The sequence below is a fragment of the Triturus cristatus genome, chromosome 5_2 (genome assembly GCF_964204655.1).
Source record: "Triturus cristatus chromosome 5_2, aTriCri1.1, whole genome shotgun sequence".
Lineage (NCBI taxonomy): Eukaryota > Metazoa > Chordata > Amphibia > Caudata > Salamandridae > Triturus > Triturus cristatus.
The window spans coordinates 140,210,573-140,229,396 of record NC_140588.1 but is presented as its reverse complement, the minus strand read 5'-3'; the positions used below and the strand labels follow the sequence as shown (position 1 = coordinate 140,229,396).

Here is an 18,824-nt window from a genome sequence, read left to right as displayed (position 1 = left end):
TCGCTGTGTCCTGAATGTGTGGGAGCCCAATGACTACAACGCGGCTCAGACTCGGTGGGCGGCCCTAGGGAACATGATTGCCAAGAGGGATATAGCGCAACTTTGGGGCGCTCAACGGCCGCCCACCGTGTCAGTATGGAAGGAGAATATGGACTGGTGTATGTTTCGGGAGAAGACAGTGTATGTGGCCCGTGGCAAGCCGGGGGCATGGGGTAGAATTTGGGGCCAATGGAATGCGTATCGCGGAGGCATCTGTACGCCCCCCCTGGTAGACACTGATATCGCCATGTCCCCCTGACCCTCGACGGTTCCTGGCGCTTTTTGTAACAACTACATAGGGACGTTCATCTTCCTTGACCCCCCTTTCCCCCCCCCCCCTCCGTCCCCGGCCTCCCGGTACTCCTCTCTTTAGCGGATTGCTCAAATGTTCTGACTGGAGTTTCCCGGGGGGAGCCTGAACCGCACTGGTATCCCTCGTAACTCGCCTTTTGTTTTTATTGTTTTTCTTTTGTTTCTGTTACTGTTGGACTGACGCTTGCTGTTCTTCGAGAACTATCTTGAGCCACTGCGGGGCAGTGCCCTGGGAACGGATTGCAACTTTGATATGTGTATATTTCCTTATGTACCTAGCGGCCGGCCCGGGTGGTTGTAGGCCCATACTTGTGACCGAATTGTTGCTCAATAAAAACTTTTTCAAAAAAAAAAAAAAAAAAAAAAAAAAAAAAGAATATTAAACAAAGCTAAAAAAAAAAAAAAAAAAAAAAAAAAAAGAACTTGGAGAGTGTTGTGTCTGTCGGAGGGGAAGAGGGAGGGCGTTCCATGCCTTGTCCGCAAGGAGGGAGAAGGATCGTCCTCCTGTCCTGGTCATCTTGATGCTTGGTACTGTCACAAGAGAGAGCTGAGCGGAGGGATCTTTTGTGTGCGTGGAACCAGAGCCGGCGGTTTATGTAGGTGGGTCCGGTGTTGTGGAGGGCCTTGTGGCCATGGGTTAGAAGCTTGAAGGTGATTCTCTTCTCAACGGGGAGCCATTGTAGTGTCCGTAGGTGATGGTTGATGTGGAAGTGGCGTGGTAGGTAGAGGAGTAGTCTGGCAGCGGCATTCTGAACATTCTGGAATTTTCAAGTGAGGTTGCTAAAAGAAGCAGTAACATCTGGTGCAGTGACTGATCTTGAAGCTAATGCCAGTGACCAGGTCAGGGAAGGGGTAGGTGCATAGAACAACATTCTGTTTTTGCAACAGCAAAAAAGTTAATTGTCTTAGCAGGCATATCATTTATTCTTGACTCTACAGCATTCATATCTGTGGGTTTCCCTCTAACATATCAAGCAGTGTGTTAGAATAGTATGTTCTTGATCTGTTCCAAGAAAGACTTTGTATAAGTTTATATTAATCCTAGGAGCGTTCAACAGAAAAGAGGCTCATATACCATTGCAGTGACCAGAGAGTTCTTCCTTGAACTCAAGAAACTTAATATTATGTCAGCTGCGAAAGCTCGGATGAAGCTCAACTCGCTGAAGCTTAACAGTGACAAGACAGAAGTTCTGATCTTTGGAGGACTGGTCTCTCTGAAGTCTATTTGGTGACCCGATGAGGTAGGTCGTAGGACGAGAGGTCACTCTTTTGTCTACCTACCTTCCCAAAATAGGCATTCATTACCCTTTTACAAGTACAATTTATCTAATTATCATCTTTCACACAATTATCTAAAACATTTTACCAGCTATCAAATGTACTTATCTGCATTGCCATTTCTCCCTAGTGCCACAACACTTTCCTGAGGGTAACAGTGTTCTCTATAGGTACATTTCATTCATTCACTCAATCACATTCATTTACAGTGTGATGACCTAACTCTTGATTGGTTGGTTCAACTTTTGAAAGGGAGGCTGAAATCAAATGGAATTTATTTGGATAAAGATAGATTTCAGCCCCCTAAGCCCAGTCTGCGTAGGCAAGGAGAGAGATGATTGTGGCTAGGGAAAAGGTTATGTTGTGTTTACACCTATGTATGACTGAATAGGATATTACAAATGGCTTTTAGAGGATGTGTCTGCATGTGATCATTGAGCTGGATGGAGATTGGGAGCTTCTGTTCATGGACAAAATTACAAGTATAAAACCTGAGGAAGGCTGACAGAAGGAGCAGAGATGCAGTGCTTATGTGTGGATCTCTAGTAGATGTTGATCAATAGCAAGATGATGTGTGCTGACGGAGTTAATCCTATCGCATAAGTAAGGAAGGAAACCATGCAGGGGAACCTATGCACACAGAATCAGGTGTTAGAGTTTGAGGATTCAGGAATGGTTATTTATTCATGAAATGAGCCTTTTCAGCAGATCAATGCTGTCTGTAAGTTTGTGCACTCTGCCAAAGAGAGATTAATGCATATGCTAATGCGCCAATAGTGTTTTTCCTATTAGGACAACATAATGTTGGGGAAGGTAGAATTAAGGACATATAAGGACTGTGCACCACCTGTGGTCAGCTTATTGTAGTGGGCATGAATGCTCCTGTGCGGTGCACCCATTCCCTAGATCTGGCATCAGTTTGGCGGCTTCAGCTTTCAAGTTGTGGGCTCATTCACAGCAGTGGAAACCCATGCACTCTTCCAGTGCTGATGCCCATAAGAGGGTGCAGTTTGTGAGAAGTGTGTACAGCAACTGCCTGCAGCATCACATTCACTTCAGATGAAGAAACCCCATGTAGCTGCTGCTTCCACCAAGAGGGTATGGCAACAGACGCAGAGTTTTGTGGCACTAACTGAGACTTTGGTAGTTATAGCAACTGTCAAAGCCTGACATGGCACCTGATTCTGAATGTGGTGGCCATCTTGGAATGGTAATGCTCTCAGGGTATCTTATACCAGCAGAAATGCGTTATAGAAGGGTTTTTCAACACACAACAAAAATGGATGAATGAATGGATGAATGAATGAATGCCAGATTTTTAGGATCTCAACATCATACGGTTTAAATACAACAACCTTAAATGTAACTTAATTACATAGTCAGTGGTAGTTCTGAAACTTTACTATGAAGTAATCTCTCCTAGAACTATGATTCAGACCCAGTGATAGGATCAGATAGAGAGGGTCAATGCTGAAGTGTTCTTGGGAAAGCACTAGAGAAAGTAGATAGAATCAATTACACTTTTTGGTCATTAAAGGGAGTAATAGAGCGTCCCAAATATAGTTGAGAAATACACCTCTAGTCACAGTTTTATTTATTTAGAACGTGTATTTGCGACATCAGGGGTATGAAGCACAATACGAATTCTCCAATACAACAAAATACAATGTTTTATAAGGTATGTGTGAGAATATTTAAGACCAAGGCACACAAACGTATTGCATATATGGCGTTGAGTCAAATATCTTTACACTATTTTTTGTTCTAAATTGTTTAATAGAAATCATTTGCTGAAAAGTGTACTAAAAACCATGGTGTTTAATGAAAATTATGATTTGCAGAATGTTTTTTTCTCCCAAAAATTAAACACCTTAAATTAACTGAAACCGAAATAAAAACGCGTCAAATGTGGTAAGCTTGTCAACTCACACCCACGCCACATCCTATTTCCTCCATTCTGTAAATGAACTTTAAAAAGTGCACATTAGCAAAAAAATGCTGATTTTGTTTCCAAATACAGGCCATGTTTTTAATAGTGCATGTACTTATATAGAGATGAAGACATCAAAAGAAAATAAAGTTACTCACTTTCAGCTGAACATTCACCATCTATGTACAAAGTGTTAAATGCACTGCTTCAGGGGCTGGAGAAGAATTCCAATGCTGAGGTTATCATACCAGCTTTCCAGCTACGAGAGCCTGCTGTATTATGCGCATGAATGTTAATGTATTTGCTGTAGGACTTGGGTATTTATTTCATTCGGCTGTTGTGTGTAGTTGACCATTGCTCAGCGTAATCGCCTATTACATGGGTTGCTGTTTTGTGCATGTGTGCTCTGTAGCAAGGTCCATGTGTTGTTGTTGTAGGTGCTGGCCATTTGCAGGTTAGTAATTTGAAGCAAGCATTGGAAATGCAACAGGTCTCGCATTTGTTGGAGTTATTGGCATTATAAATACCAATGTTTTTTACCTAGCCATGTTGCAGGGTGTAGTGAACCAATATGAACCCCCATTGGGACCTCTTTTGACCACATAAGGTACTGCACCCTGCAGCATGGCTAGGCAAAGGATATGGCGTAGTGGTGAGAGCTGCCGACTGGTGAGCTGGGGATCCCGATTCAAGTCTGCTATTAGGCTCAACATCCTGTGATAGGAGCTTATTGTTTAATTTCCCCGAGCCCATGGCTAGGTGTGCTATATAGATAGGAGTGTTTGTAAAGGAACAAAAATCATGAGCAAAATAGCAGCGGCCTCAGAGGGGTGGTGGAGGCCTGCAAGCAGTGTTGTGGGTAGAGGGAGGTGAAGATTAAGGGATATGATGCAACTAAAGCAGTGTTCTGGGAGGGGGGAGGGGGGAGGCACAGGGAGATTAAGGGATATATATGAAGCAACTAAAGCAGTGTTGTGGGAGGGGTAGGGGCAGGCATGGGGAGATAAAGGGACGGCAAGCAAAGGATGCGACAGAAGTTTCATTGCACAAGTAAACAGAAGAGTTAAGGAGCAAAGAGGCAGGCCAACTAAAGTTTTCTCTAAGTATAAATAGCCTTGGCAGTAAGAACACATGTAAGAGGGGTAGTCCTGATGGGAGGTTACGAAGTTCCAAAAGGGGGGACTGCTAAGGGCAACAACAGGAACCAATCAAAAAGATGGGCGTTTTTTCAAGCCCATATCCTAGATACAGCATGTCTCGAAGACACCGCGCAAGCGCTGCCTAGGGGCCAGTAGGAAGAGGATGGCAACATAGTGAGAATCTAAAATTGACAGTATGATTTGCAGGTCCGCCATTCATGACTAAGCAACAGAGATTGTAGTTGAAGGGGACTCCAATATCCTTGTCTATTTAGCATGAGGTTTCTCCAGAATTCGGTCACAAAGTTTAAGTTTAGAAATGTGTCTCTTTGTATGTCTCCTCATTCTGTGGACACTAAGAGAGCATCAATTTAGTCTGCAGCATTAGTAATTGGATAGAGTGCTCCTGATACTGGTGCCAGTGGGTCTTATGGAGGAGGTTAAAGTGATTGAGTTGGAACTCTGTATGGTGTTTGATATTCTTTACAAATTGAGGGCCTCATTTATGAGGAATTGTCATAGGGGAGCGCTGTAAGTCTTCTTGCTGCGCTACCCTACAGCAATGTAAGAGGACAGGAATGCACTGTATTTCTGAAATACAGTGCATTCTGTCCCTTCTCCCTGTGCTGGCGCACACTTTGCTGCCTAGCGCCAACATAGGGTGCCTGGGAGCCTCTGTTGCAGGCAGGATTGTTTTTGTGCAGGAAGGGGCACCTTCCTGCACAAAAACAATCCCAAGAGGTGTTTTCTTCTTTCTATGTGTGCTGCAGAATACAGCATACATGGAAAGAGGACAAAACAAGCATAAATAAAAATATTTCTCCTCGTTACGCCTGCTCTTGTGAGGCGTGAGGTTTTAGTGCAGTCCCAGGTTTACATGATTTTGTAAATCTAGGACAGAGTCAAAATCCATGGGTGTTGTGTCTGAAAACCCACCGCAAAGCCCATGGATACCTCCTTGACACAGAGTAAGGCAAGGCAGTAACTTGTGCTGCTTTGTCTTACTCCATATCTATGAAGCCATGAAAAGCCTTGCAGAGTGGCTTTTCCTGGCCTCATAGATATGATTGAGAGGCTTGCGCCACTGCAGCATAAACAACGTGATGCTCCAATGGCGCAAGCTTCTCATAAATAAGCCCCTTAATGTCTTGATTTTTAAAGTTAATGATGAGGACTTGTCTTTCTTGTGAACACATTTAACAGTGACTTAGTAATCAGGCTCATCCTCCTAGACAGATAATTCTCCCAAGAGGATTCTTGCTTCCATTAGCCATGACTGTTTCTTAATATCGATCAGTTCTATGCTCAATATACATTACCAGGTCATCACCAACAGCCATAGATTGGGAGTATGGATCATTATTCTTCTATGTGCCTTGTGCACCTCGTCTGCCTGTCAATGGTGCATTTCATACAAGAGGGGTCTTTTGACTTGCAAGACGTGAGACTGTCTCCCTGCCAGTAGCGGCCTGTGCAGGGAGTGCCGTGGGGCAGTGGGGCGGGGTGAGGGAGGGGCAGGGTGGGGGTAGTAAACACTGGGATATGGATGAATGCAAGTAAGTAGACAATTAAATCAATAAAACTAATTTCGTTGCACGCGCTGCATCGCCAAATTCCCAGCCTGCCCCTCCCCCACCCCACCGCCCCACGGCACTCCATGCACGGGCCGCTACTGCTCCCTGCAGGGCTGGTGTACCCAATACACTGCCTTGACCAAGAGCGTTCCAATGGGTATTAGGTGGCAATCTGGTATCATCTGCCCAGCCTCTAGACCCCCCACATTGTTGCACATCTCTTTCCTTCAGAATGTGTCTGTCTTTCACATGCTGGTGCCTTAGGATCATAGTCATTTGGTATGAGATAAAAAAAAATTCTAGTGGGAAAGCACATTTCATTGGGAATAAGTCATATTAATAGAATTATGTCATGCTTCTGAGCAATCTGGCATGTTATGCAATAGTGAATATGCGTTGAAGTGATCCCTTCGAACAATTTTCTCTTTGTAGTGTGCAAATCACAAAATATTTATTATTTTGTTTTTATTCTATGGAATGTACTCAGAAGTCCGTAAATTAATAATACATAAGAACATTTCATTATTTTAGGTCCTTCTTTTAGCTTATTATTTTACTGTTAATTTTAATTTTTACCGTACATTTCCCTCCAGGTATGCGTGCAGCTAGCATGCTTTCCTAAGTAACTCCAACGAACCAGTTCTCTATTAGAATGAATGGGTTATATAATTTGATTCCTATTTAATCACACAAGTTGGAGACAATATATTCAGTAGCCTAATCTTGATATAGAAGTTAGAACAGTCAACAAAAATGTGCCTTAACCATTGGAAAAAGCCGGTCAAGGTGAACCCGGTGATGTACACCAAATTACATTAAAAAACCTAAAGGAACATTTTGGGGGTAACATTAACCTACATTTAGAGACATTTTCGCTCATACAAAAGGAAAAATGAAAATGTGTAAGCTATATTGCCCTATCAAGAGCTCTCTCTAGATCATGTCAATCTGGTGGTTGGTGTGACTCTCCTAAAAGGAACGCGTTGTTCAAATGATTCTAACATGGAACCCCAACCTAAAGGAAGCTACTAAAATTGTCAAAAGTATAGAATAAATGGCAAATTGCATAAAGGAAATTAAAATGCCAGCAGAGCAAGCTGTGTATGAAATAAAATATACCTAAAAAGGAGACAAATCTCTCGCGGGGGAAACGGCGGAACACCATGTAGATGCTGTCACATGAGTCAAAATGGTACAACACAACTTTATCCCAGTTCATATATTGCCTGTTTCTTAAAACATTCTCACTCAATACATACTATGAGTTGCGCAAACAAGTATGGCATGCATGCCCTCCCTATGCAGACTACCTATGCTATATGTCTTTTTGTGCAATGTGTGCATGTACGCGACTCTTGTTAAATTGTATCAAAATTGTTGAAATTGAATAATCAAATTTAAACAAAACAAAAAATGAGACAAATCTTTCAAGGGCAAAGGAGTTGCAGCAAGCTGGCAAAAAAATTAAGTATTGACAATGTTAAATTAAACTGTTTTTGTTGTGCCAATCCTGGTCATTTATCCAACAGTGCTTACTGTTATGCCAAAAATGCAGTTTGTAGAAGCAGTGATAAAATGGGACATTTGCTGGCGATACTAGCAAGAAACAAGTGTTTCTGGAAGGACATTGAAGAAGGAGTAAACGAATTTGAATTCCAAGTGATTGAAAATAACAGTGTTGATTTGCCTAGCTGTGAGATAAAAGTACACAACTGAGTGGTTAGAGCCTTAGATGATTCTTGCTTGCGGTATACTTCAATTGTCACAGATATTTTCGGCAGTGATGATATGTCTACGAAAAATGTGATATTAGTCCAGGGGATATAATAAAGACCATGGGCCAGATGTACGACAGATTTTTGCATGTGCAAATGGGATTTAGACCAGTTTGCGCATGCAAAAAACCTGTGGGCCATATACTAACCCTATTTTGTGAGTCGCTAATTAAATAGCAACTCGCAAAATAGGGTTAGCGACTCACTATTAGGAAGGGGCGTTCTGAGGGCGTCCATTCCGAATAGCGGGTCTGAACCCTATGTAAGAATGTTTTGCGACCGCAATTGCGGTCACAAAACACTCACAGTTTACCACCCTTCTCAGAAGGGTGGTAAAGCACTTGCAAATGGGAAGGGTTCCCCAGGGGACCCATTTCCCTTTGTGAATGAATGCGTAAATATTTTTTAAGGGCAGGCAGTGGTCCTAGGGTACCACTGCCTGCCTTTAAAAAATAAAACAGAAAAGTTTCATTTTTATTTTTTAAATGCATCCCGTTTTCCTTTTAGGAAAACGGGCTGCATTTGAAAGAAAAAAGCTGCTTTATTTAAAAGCAGTCCCAGAAATTGTGGTCTGATGACCCCAGCATACCACCATTCCAGCCATTCCCAATGGGGTCGCAAATTGCGACAGCCTCATTAATATTTATGAGGCATGCAATTTGCGACCCCATTGGGAACCGCAAACAGTGTCTCAGACACTGTTATACATTGAATTTTGCGACTCGCAATTTGGCGCAATTTGCGAGTCGCAAAAGTCAATGGTCGTACATCTGGCTACCATATTCCTTTGGAAGGAATGCTAAAAAAGCATACCTCATTTAAAGTGAGGACTGCTGTTGGTTATGTGTGCATAACAGAGAAGGAAGGAATCCAATCTCCATGGATGGATACCACTGTGAGAGCTGGGAATTAAACTTGACCACAATGAAGCGGGCCTTGTCCTCTTAGTTGAAAGATCTCTGTGTTAAGAAGATATATGTGCTGAATTCCACAATATTTTTTCAGACAATTTGGGCCACTTATAAAAATTCCAACATACTTACCAGGTCTAAGAAGTATGGCTGGAGACTACCTCTTCTGCATGCCTCTGAGTAATAATGATTTTGTTGAAGGATCTAATAAGTGGGTGGTATTAACTGTGTTACTGAAGCTTATTAGACGGGCAAATTGAGATTGATCATACGAAGAATATGTGCAATTTAATCAAAGAAACAGTATTAAAAAGTTGCCCATTCAAGAATGAGGTACATGAAAACCTGAAGACATTTTTTGGAGGTAATAAAAATAATTGAATCTTTGAGTCTACTTGATGTTATGTTCTTTTGGAGCAAATCATTTCTTCCCCAAAGAATGTTGCTTGAGAAGACTACCAAAATTGCCCACAAATGACTCTCAGGACATACTTTAACTAAGCCCAGAGTAAGATTGTGGTACGTTTGACTTGGATTAGACACTATAAAACAGAACAGGAGCAAAAATAAACCTTTCTTAACCATTGAAGCTGCCCCAAACTGTGGAATAAACTTGAATTGAACATTTTCAGTCCACGGAACTGTATCAGATTAAGAGGTTGATTTGTATTTGTTCTGATTGTCTATCATTCTCCTTGGTTTGTGTAAAGATCTGTATGCAACATCATTGCAAACTTTTGATTAACTTCTTAGGACATGTTTTCTTGTGAGAGTGATAATATAAGAAATTCTTGTGGCTGACAATAATATTCAACTTAACTCCACTGATATGAGTTATTTCTTAAAATAAATGTCTGCCACTAATTTAGAGACAATCCTTCATTGCCCAAGAGCCAATTAATTGGTGGAAAGAATTAACAAAATGGTAATAGAGTGTTTGCAGTTTAGCAAAATGAATGTGATACCTGAGTACAAAGCTCTTCAAGATACGGCTGGGATTTATTGTACCACTCAATATTCCATCACAGGAATTTTTCCTTCTGTCTCCCTAGACGACAGATACCTGAAACAAACAAAATGACCCCGTCGTAGACGGAAATAGACAGCTGCATTTCTTCGGAAAGGGATCTTGTCATGGAATGTGTTGAAAAAAACAAACAGAAAAATATGAATGCTCCAAACCTTTGAAAATTATAAAAGTGCAATGTAGTTCTAGAAATGGCCAATCTGGAGCGTGGACAGGATTTTGCAAGGCAGTTGACGCAAAGTAGGGATGTTAACCGACAAGCCTGCAGTTTCCTGCCTTCTGGATTACGAGTGTAATCCATGGCTCGATGTGCCGTGGTGTCACAAAAGCGGTATGTTTGACCCATAGGTGAGGCTTAAACGCATACCACTGCCGTACAGCGCCTTCATACGTGCGTGCACCATGTGCCATGCACCATATCGTGCATGGTACACAGAGCACGCACAACAGTGCCATGCTAGGGGGGCACTAGGCACATTTGTACACCCGGGAGCCCTGTTTGAGGCCCTTTCAGACAACCTTTTCATGGCAGGGACCCCGCCATTAAAACATTGTCAGAAAGGGACTTCGTAATTCCGATGGCGATGCCTGCCTTGGCACCACCGCCATTGCCTGCTGGTGTTCCGGCTGCGGCACTGTCGGGATCCAGGATCCTGGTGGTGGCAGCCGTGTGGCCTCCGGCTGCTATTGGTCCGACCACTACTATCCTAATTCGGCAGTTGGAGCGATGGGCTGTTGGCGGTCAGACTGCCACCGGAGGACAGGCGGCGGTCTGACCGCATGCATCGCAATCAGGCCCTAAATTCTCTTCTCAATATACCAGTGCAAGAGAATACCCTTGCAATTCTAGAAGGATGTGGTACACCCAACAATTCAACGATTTTGAAAAATGAATGCGCCTGTAATTGTTGTATTACCCTCTATCTGCATAGACGTGTTTACATTTCGTTTTCTCCATCTCAAGCGAGGAACATCCTGTATTTACCTCTTGGTACAAAAGATAGGGTAGTCTTCAGAAGAAAAAGTATATTCTATGTAAAGAAAAGATGTAAAATTTTAAACTTATTGTAACGCTACTCCTGAGTAATGTCTGTAGAGTAGACAATCTGCAATCGTAAGATTACTGTACAGATGCATGCACCAGGAAACATACAAAATGTGTAACCATTTCAAGCGTATACTTTTCCATTTTATAACACAAGCAAACATTAAAAATCTCCACGTTGGTAAGTTTTAGAGGTTTACAATGTTTCTGTCAAATGGCCACTGAGCTCACCCTACCTTCTTCACAACCTGGCAGTCAGTGGATTTCTTTGGAAAAAATTGAAGTAATTGTTATTTTATCCCTATTTCTCTGGGTTGCACCAATCATGACATTTCCTTTTGATCCGCAGACCATGCAGTTCCAAGGCAAACTGAAGTTCCTTTTTGGGCAACAGAAGAAGCCGTCCTCGGGTGCCTCGGTACCTCCTCAGCTGGCCCTCTTCTGCGTTGCGGTACCACTCCTGATCCCCTCTCTGACAGAACTGAAGATGAAGAGCATGCTCCTGAGGGCAACGTTCAAAGCTGGGTCTTCACCTACCCTGGACACCAAGTAAATATCTTACTAAAAATGTTTGCTTTTCAGTGACGTACCCAATTTATTTCCGGATTATTATTTTTTATTATTTTTATTTGAACCAGGTAGTAAAGTAACACGCCACATTGCGTCATTGTTACCATAGATATATTGCCATAATTGTACTGCACATCAAACAAGTACCCACTAAGAGTCCAACCATCTTCAAACATAAAAGATACAAGTAAATTTTTGTGATTTTAAACATGATAGTAACAGCAATTACTGAAGTAGGCGTCTACCAGCTGTTCTTCCATGGCTTTAGGGTTCGTGGGTATTTTGTGTCCTTACTGGCACACTGATTATTTTATTTCAGCTATTTTATGTAGGCATTAAAAATCTGGCGGCTTACTTATGAGCTCCTTGCGCCGCCGGTACGTCACCGGCAGCGTAAAATATGGACCACACTGCGACATATTTACAAAGCGATGCATCTAAGCAGATGCGTCACTTTGAAAACCCCTGCGGTACATTATACCTGCGTCAGGGTGGGCGTTCCATCGCAACAAAGGATCGTAGAAGTGTTGCAGTGAAGTCTATGAGATTTCACTGCAGCACTTTTAGGACACCAAAGCTTCAGATCCCAATGCCTTCCTCACAGCTGGCATAAGACTGATGCAGGCCCTTTCACATGGGGCTTGCCCATATGTAACAACAGATTGCTAGAGTTGCGTCTGTTTTGAGACACACCCCAGCTATGCGCCACTTTTGCACCAGGAGCATCAGGAATACTGAGCTTTCCAGCTCCTATTCAGGATATAGTGAAAGAGCCAACTAGGACCTCTTTTGGTTTTACCCTCATTTGGCTCAAGAACAACATTTCCAATGGGCCAGCAGAGATGCTCCAACTAGTATCATCTGCCCGTAAAAGGCCCATACCGTTCCTTACAGAGGAAGCTATAACAGGCTTGACTGTGTGGTGCCTGGTCAAAGCATACCAGGGAGTATAGCATCTCATGTAGCATTGTAGTATTTCAAAAATCGAGCATGAAACTCCCCAATAGGTTTAGAACAGTGCTCAACAAATATATAGATAGATAGAATATAGTATATAGAATATAGATATATAGAACCAAGATGTTGAAAGTGTGCTCGGAATTTCAAATGTATTGATGCTCTCTTTTTGAACCAGGGAGACTGACTGATTCTAAAAATAATGCAATGCACTTGTTTGTGGATGGCTATAAACCTCAGATTCCCTTCCACCGAGTACAGACTTTTTTGTCCAGTGTATTTTGTAGAAGGGATTGTAATATGGCGCAAGTGATGGCCAGTGGCTTCAACAATTCAAGCATTCCTACCATCACTTTGTTGTTTTTTGCATCTGAAGAAGGCAAGCATGTTAGTTGAAGCTTGTTCTGGAGGAACCTATCTAACACCTAGTTATCACAAATTTTTCAAAATGAATGACATTCATCGCTGTTGTTGAAAATAACTTGGTAAATGTTGTCCTTTATGTAAAAGATGTCCAAGTTTCTTTTATTCGTTCAGATCACATCAAATGTACCTAGTGTCAGTGCTTAATTTGAGCCAGTGGTTGTAGGTGCGCCCCACACAGAGCAAGAGAGACAAAAATACACAAGGGGAAAGAAGGAGGAAGAGAAAGATAGAAAAAACTGTGAGAAAAGGAGAAGGTAGGGATGAAAAAAATGAAGACTGCATTGTGTCCCAGGGATGTGGTCAGGAGGTAACTTGGTTTTAAATGATAAAGGGCTTACCTGTACTCCATCAATATTGTGTAGCAGTGGTTGCGTGTCTTAACAGTATTTGTGGGAGTGACTTGAGGTTATCAGCAAAATGGTGCCTCCTAAATATATGGGCTGATACCGACCTGGTTCTCATGGACCGCCTTTGGCTCACATTGTGGTCTATGGTTGCTAAGAGGAACATTGCAAGTATGTGGAGTCCGGACTAACGCCCAAACTGAGGGATTAGAAGAGGGACATGGACTGGTGTATGTAGGCTGAAAGGGTAGTCTACGAAAGCAGGGGTTGTCCGAACAAATGGACTAAAATCTGGGGAAAGTGAAATGCATATTGGGTGGAGCTGTGTTTTCTTATCGTGGGTACTAATCACAATGTTTTGTTGAAATGGGAGCTCTGGATTATGCCACTGTTCTGTGAATTGTTGGCTAGACAACTGGGGTCGCAGGACTCTTAAAAACAGTTAGGAGTTTGTCACTGAATGCCTGTGTCCTATCTTTTAGGGGCAGCTCCTCCGTTTGAGCAGAGGAGCTTCGCCCCACAAAAATGACCCAGACACAAAAAATAAAATGGTAATGAAGTTAATTCATTATAATTTTTTTTACCGTCACCCCATCCCGAACGGCGCATCAGGACGGTGGGGCAGCAACAGAGAGAGCAAGGCACATTCAGTTTAAATTGTCTTTTTGGCCGGCCATCTTGCGACGGCCAACCACACATGTACACTTTAAACCTCTCTAACCCCGCTGTCTTAAGACAGCAGGGTTAGAGGAAGCAAAGGCCTCCAGTGCTCTTGTTAGCGCTGTTAGAGGCCGCTCCCACCAATGCTGGGCTGCTCTCATGCTGGTGAAAGCAGCGCCAGGACTGGCTTGGCAGTTTGGAGCCTGCCTCGCAGAGAGAAGACCATCGAGGAGGACGTCACGCTGCAGGTAAGTACTTTTAATTAAATCTTTTTTTAAAAAAAATTCCACCAACCCACCACCCTCAGGACATGCCGGCCGCCACTGGACCCCAGATATTTCGAAGGCAGAATCCTGTAGCAATAATCACACAAATGTTCTAGAGTACAGTTAAATGTATTAAAATAAGGTACCCGGGCTAACACTGACGCAGCTGTTTTCTGCGGAGTGGCTTGTGGAAAGATGCTTGAAATCTTCCTTTAACAGGTAAAGGCCTTTAAATGCCTGTGTGCTTGGCTCTGTTCCTTGACTAGGAAGTTGCAACTAGAACAACAAGAAGCATGCGGGCTCCATTTGTTACTAGTTCTGTTCAAGCAACCTGTAATACAAACGGAACTGTAATGAAAGTATTAAGGGGTCTGCATGCAATTACCTTTCCATTGATTGCTGCTGCAGGAGACATGAATTCGTTTTCTGACCATTAGCCTCACGTGAAGATAGTGCAAGGAGCCATTAATCAATAAATGCAGAGGGAACGGTCTCCTTGGATTGGAACAGCCCATACAGTCTTGAGCGAGGGTACTGTCCTACTGCAGACAGTAAGTGATGGATAGCACATGGCAAGTCTAATTTGTGCTGCTTTCATTGCAGAACAAGCCCGGACAGGCTCATTATAACGGGAAAACAGCCTTTACATCGAGGTTTTTAACACATTGTACCTTTACCACACATCTGTTACCACACATGTTTTTAGGACGCATATTCTTTTACAACATATGCCTTTACTACGCATTTAAGGTAAGTTCGAGGGTGTGGGGGTCTCCCCCCACAAATACATTGTTTATATATATAAATATATTTATAAACAATGCGTGATAAAATCATGCGTTGTAAAAGCATATGTGATCTAAAAAAAAATGTGGGGTTAAAAATGCATGGTAAAGGCATGCAGAGTATTTCCCTGCGTTGTTCCATCATACAACCATTATAAGTCGTCTCCTGCATAATCTTTCAGCAAGGCAGAGGGATGGAGAGGAGCACACGTATATGATGCTCGATTAAAAAGGACATGGGGATTCTGTTCGCATAATTTTCTCTACACTAGGCTGCTGCCTCATAAAGAATGTGCTGCACAGAAATATTGGGCATCTCTGCCAATGTTCAGACAAGTTGTTTTATGAAAGGGCTGCAGCGCATTGTGCTGCTCTGCGTCTCCAGCTTTAGCAACTATAGTGCTTCAGTCCAGGGACCTGGTGGGCTCAAAAATGGGGTTCATGCATGAGTTCAATGCCTGAGTAGCAGTGCTTAATTTGAGCTGGTGGGTTCCGGTGCTCAGAACCGGCACTTAATTATCAACACCTCGGCTTGTACCAGTCTGCCACATGGTGGCGCTGTTAAAAATGACTATTGACTGCCGCCCATACCTTTCTTATAGCTTGGGGGGCCTAGAGTAAGCTGAATTGTCACACATGTAAGAGTGTGATAATTAGTTATTGTGTTGGTACTGCCATTGTCAACGCTGGAAGGCAACACCAATCGGCAAACATATTTTAATCATAACACCACCCCCATGTCATCTCCCACCCCCCATGTCATCTTGTTTCTACCAAACCATAGACCAAATCAGTTAGCCTGGTGATAATAGAGCGGGAGGGAAGTAACTAAGTAATGAATTAAAGAGAGGGAAGGACTAAGAGTAATGCTATTACTGGTAAATTATTAAGGCATCCCCTCCTCGTCTCCAGCGGCGGCTCCTGCGTTAAGGCAGAGGGGCATTGCCCCACTGCTGTCTGAGCAGCGCAAAAAGGACAAATAAAAAGATAATAGCACAATGTTATTATTATTTTATTTTTCAGCACTGAGCCAGTTTAGGGCAGGGCGGGCTGTCATCACGGAGCAGGGAGGAGGAATGGTGGGCACCATAAGTGCGCATGACTGTTTGGCTGGCCGACTTAGGACGGCCAAACCGAAATGCGCACTTAGCATTTCTCCACCCGGCTGTATAAGCAATTGGAGAACAGTCCCAGGCTCCCAGACACTGTCTGAGTGACAAATCAGGCCCCTCAGACCAATCATGACGCTGCTGCCATGCTGGTAATACTATTACCAACATGACTGCAGAGTTGTGATTGGCTTAGGGAAGTCTGGGAGCCTGTGGGCTTCCGGGATGCAACAGGAACAGAAGAGGATGGAGGAGAGGTGGCGGCTGGCAGGAAGTATTCTTTTCTTTTTTTCTCTCCCCTCCTCTACCTCACCACTTCTGTTCCGTAGCAACCACCACTCCTACCTTTATGATATATGCTGCCTATTGTCAATGCAATTTTCGTTGCTTTTTTTTTCGATAAACAGAACTTTGGAAAAAAAATTAAATACTGCCCAGAGGTCCCCTTTCTAGTCACAAATGCTATTATCTCTTTTTGCATGTTTGTGTTTTCTTTTGCCACTTATGCATTCCCTGCTCCTTTTTCTGGTGGTAAGCTGTCAGTATGGTGTCTTCCCTTGCCTTTGTTCCATTCCCTCCTATGTCCCCCACAAAACCCATTTGGGGACTTCCCTTGCCTTTTCGTTGTGCCCTACTCTGCCCCCCACCTTCCACTACTCCTCATCTGTCCTCTTAAAGATCTGACTACAGATATCTTCGGTTCTCTGCCAGAGTTCATGTCACCAACATAAAAAAATAATGTAAAGGGGCTCAGCCTCCTACAGACTTTGCTTGTTGAAAGAGTTCATCGCATGTTGGATCAGACCAGGTGAGTATTTTCTCTTCACAGATTGCAGTGATTTTTAGGTCTCGCCTGACCCAGCGCATGCGCTGGGCTGGCGAGACTTATTGAGAGGGCTCCAAAAAGTGCTACCAGGCCAGCCTAGAGGTACAGTGCATGTGCGCGGGAGCGCGGGAGCGCGCGCCGCGCTTTACCGCTATTACTTTCACTTTCGCGGCCGTACGGCCGCTTTGATGTTTGATCGTGATCGCGATTGCGATCACTTTCGCGGCCGCATGGCCGCTTTGCATAGCCAACAGGTCTCGCTTTTGGGACCTTATAAGTATTTAGTTATGCAACTGTTGCATAGCTAAACACTTATAAGGTCCCAAAGGCGAGACCTATTGGCTATGCCAATGCTTGTTATTGGTGCAGTGGGTGTGGAAGCGTGCAAATGAAAACACGGCTGGGTGTAAACAATATGGGCTGCTTTGTGGCTCTACCACAAACTGCAAGTGAGAAACAGAGCTGTATTAGTAGATGAAAGTAATGTGTTGCTTAGTCTTTGTGAAATGAATAACTTACAGAAGGAGAATTGTAAATCTTACTATGCCGTTCACTTTAATGATGTGTTATGGGGCAATCACGGCGTGAATGGTAGTGCTGCAAAAAAAAAAAGCCAAAACTGTTCACAAGAATAAGGAACCAGAAATGCAGGCCCCATACAAAAAGCTGTAGGCATCAAGATTTGAGCGCACACATATGGTGGCGGTGCTCTTCCAACGCAGCTGGTATTTGCCACCAAACCTATTTTTTTAAGACCAAGTGAACACCTAGACCCTAAAGAAATTGTATGGGTTAAATGAAACAGGACGTCAAACATGACTGTGTGGTTCAGCTGGCAAACTGAACTTGAATTATAGGACTTCATATATAAAGCACACATCTGTTCACAAATGCAAGATCCATACCAAGGGAGGTGGGTATGCACAAGTTCAGCAAAGGCTTATGGGCATGCAGATCCCCTGCCGAGCCCCATGTTATGCAGTTACCTTCCTGCAGAGGGTGTCTCTCTCACATATGCAGGTCCATATGTTCAGTTCGAGTGGCTGAAGCCAAGAGCAGTTGCAGGAATAGAGGGCCACCATTCCAGAGCACCGGCATGGCCAAGCACAGGCGCACTGGTCTTTTAGCGACAGGCCACAGGTTCCAAGTGTAGGTAGGAGCAGGCGACAGCTGCTTGGTGCCTGCACCGGCAGTCTATATATGCTGGCTGGTTACATTGAGGTGCAGCCAACAGGCGGGGCACAGCAGGTGCAAGTTACAGAATTGGAGCCAGATTTGCAAAGAGTTTGCGTAACGCAGCAGAGCAAGTAAAGTTGCTGCGCTGTGTTGCACAAACTAGAGAGAGCATAACTGTGCATATCTACTAAGAAATGGCGTTGTTCTGCTCTCTCCCCGCACTGGCGCATTTTTGGCAGCCATTCGCCAACACAGGCACCCTTGTGCCAAAGTACAAGAGTGTCTGCGTTGTACTCAGCATAGGTTTTGTGCAGGAAGGGGTCGCTTCCTGTACAAAAACTATGCTTTTAAGGCATTTTCCTTTTTCCTATAGAATGCCAAAGTTTTGGGGAGCGTAAGTGAAAACCCCACAGAACAGGTACAGATCAGGCTTCAGCAGTAAAGCTTCCCTCCCTTACAGAAAATGACAACCTGACAGCAGTAAAACAAGCTTCCTTGTCTCACAGGAAGAAGGCACATTTCAAGGTTGCTTTTCCTGCAAACCCGATACATCACAGCAGCAGTAAAAACCTGTTGTTTTGGAAAATAAAAGCTTAAAGCGTGGCTCTTTCAAAGCTCCCAAACTGGACAGCGTTTCCCGAATGTAAGGCGATTATTCAAAGCGCCAGGATCCCC

The 18,824-nt window shown here is 43.4% G+C and overlaps 1 protein-coding gene across 3 annotated transcripts in view; it reads left to right on the top strand.

The window, feature by feature from the left end:
* Positions 1–18,824, top strand: part of AHRR (aryl hydrocarbon receptor repressor) — a 793,419-nt gene that overhangs the window by 734,700 nt on the left and 39,895 nt on the right. For all 3 annotated transcript variants that reach the window (XM_085606921.1, XM_085606922.1, XM_085606920.1), the window contains one exon: positions 11,380–11,579. In XM_085606921.1, coding sequence (XP_085463047.1) covers positions 11,380–11,579 — 200 coding nt within the window. The remainder of the gene's footprint in view (positions 1–11,379; positions 11,580–18,824) is intronic.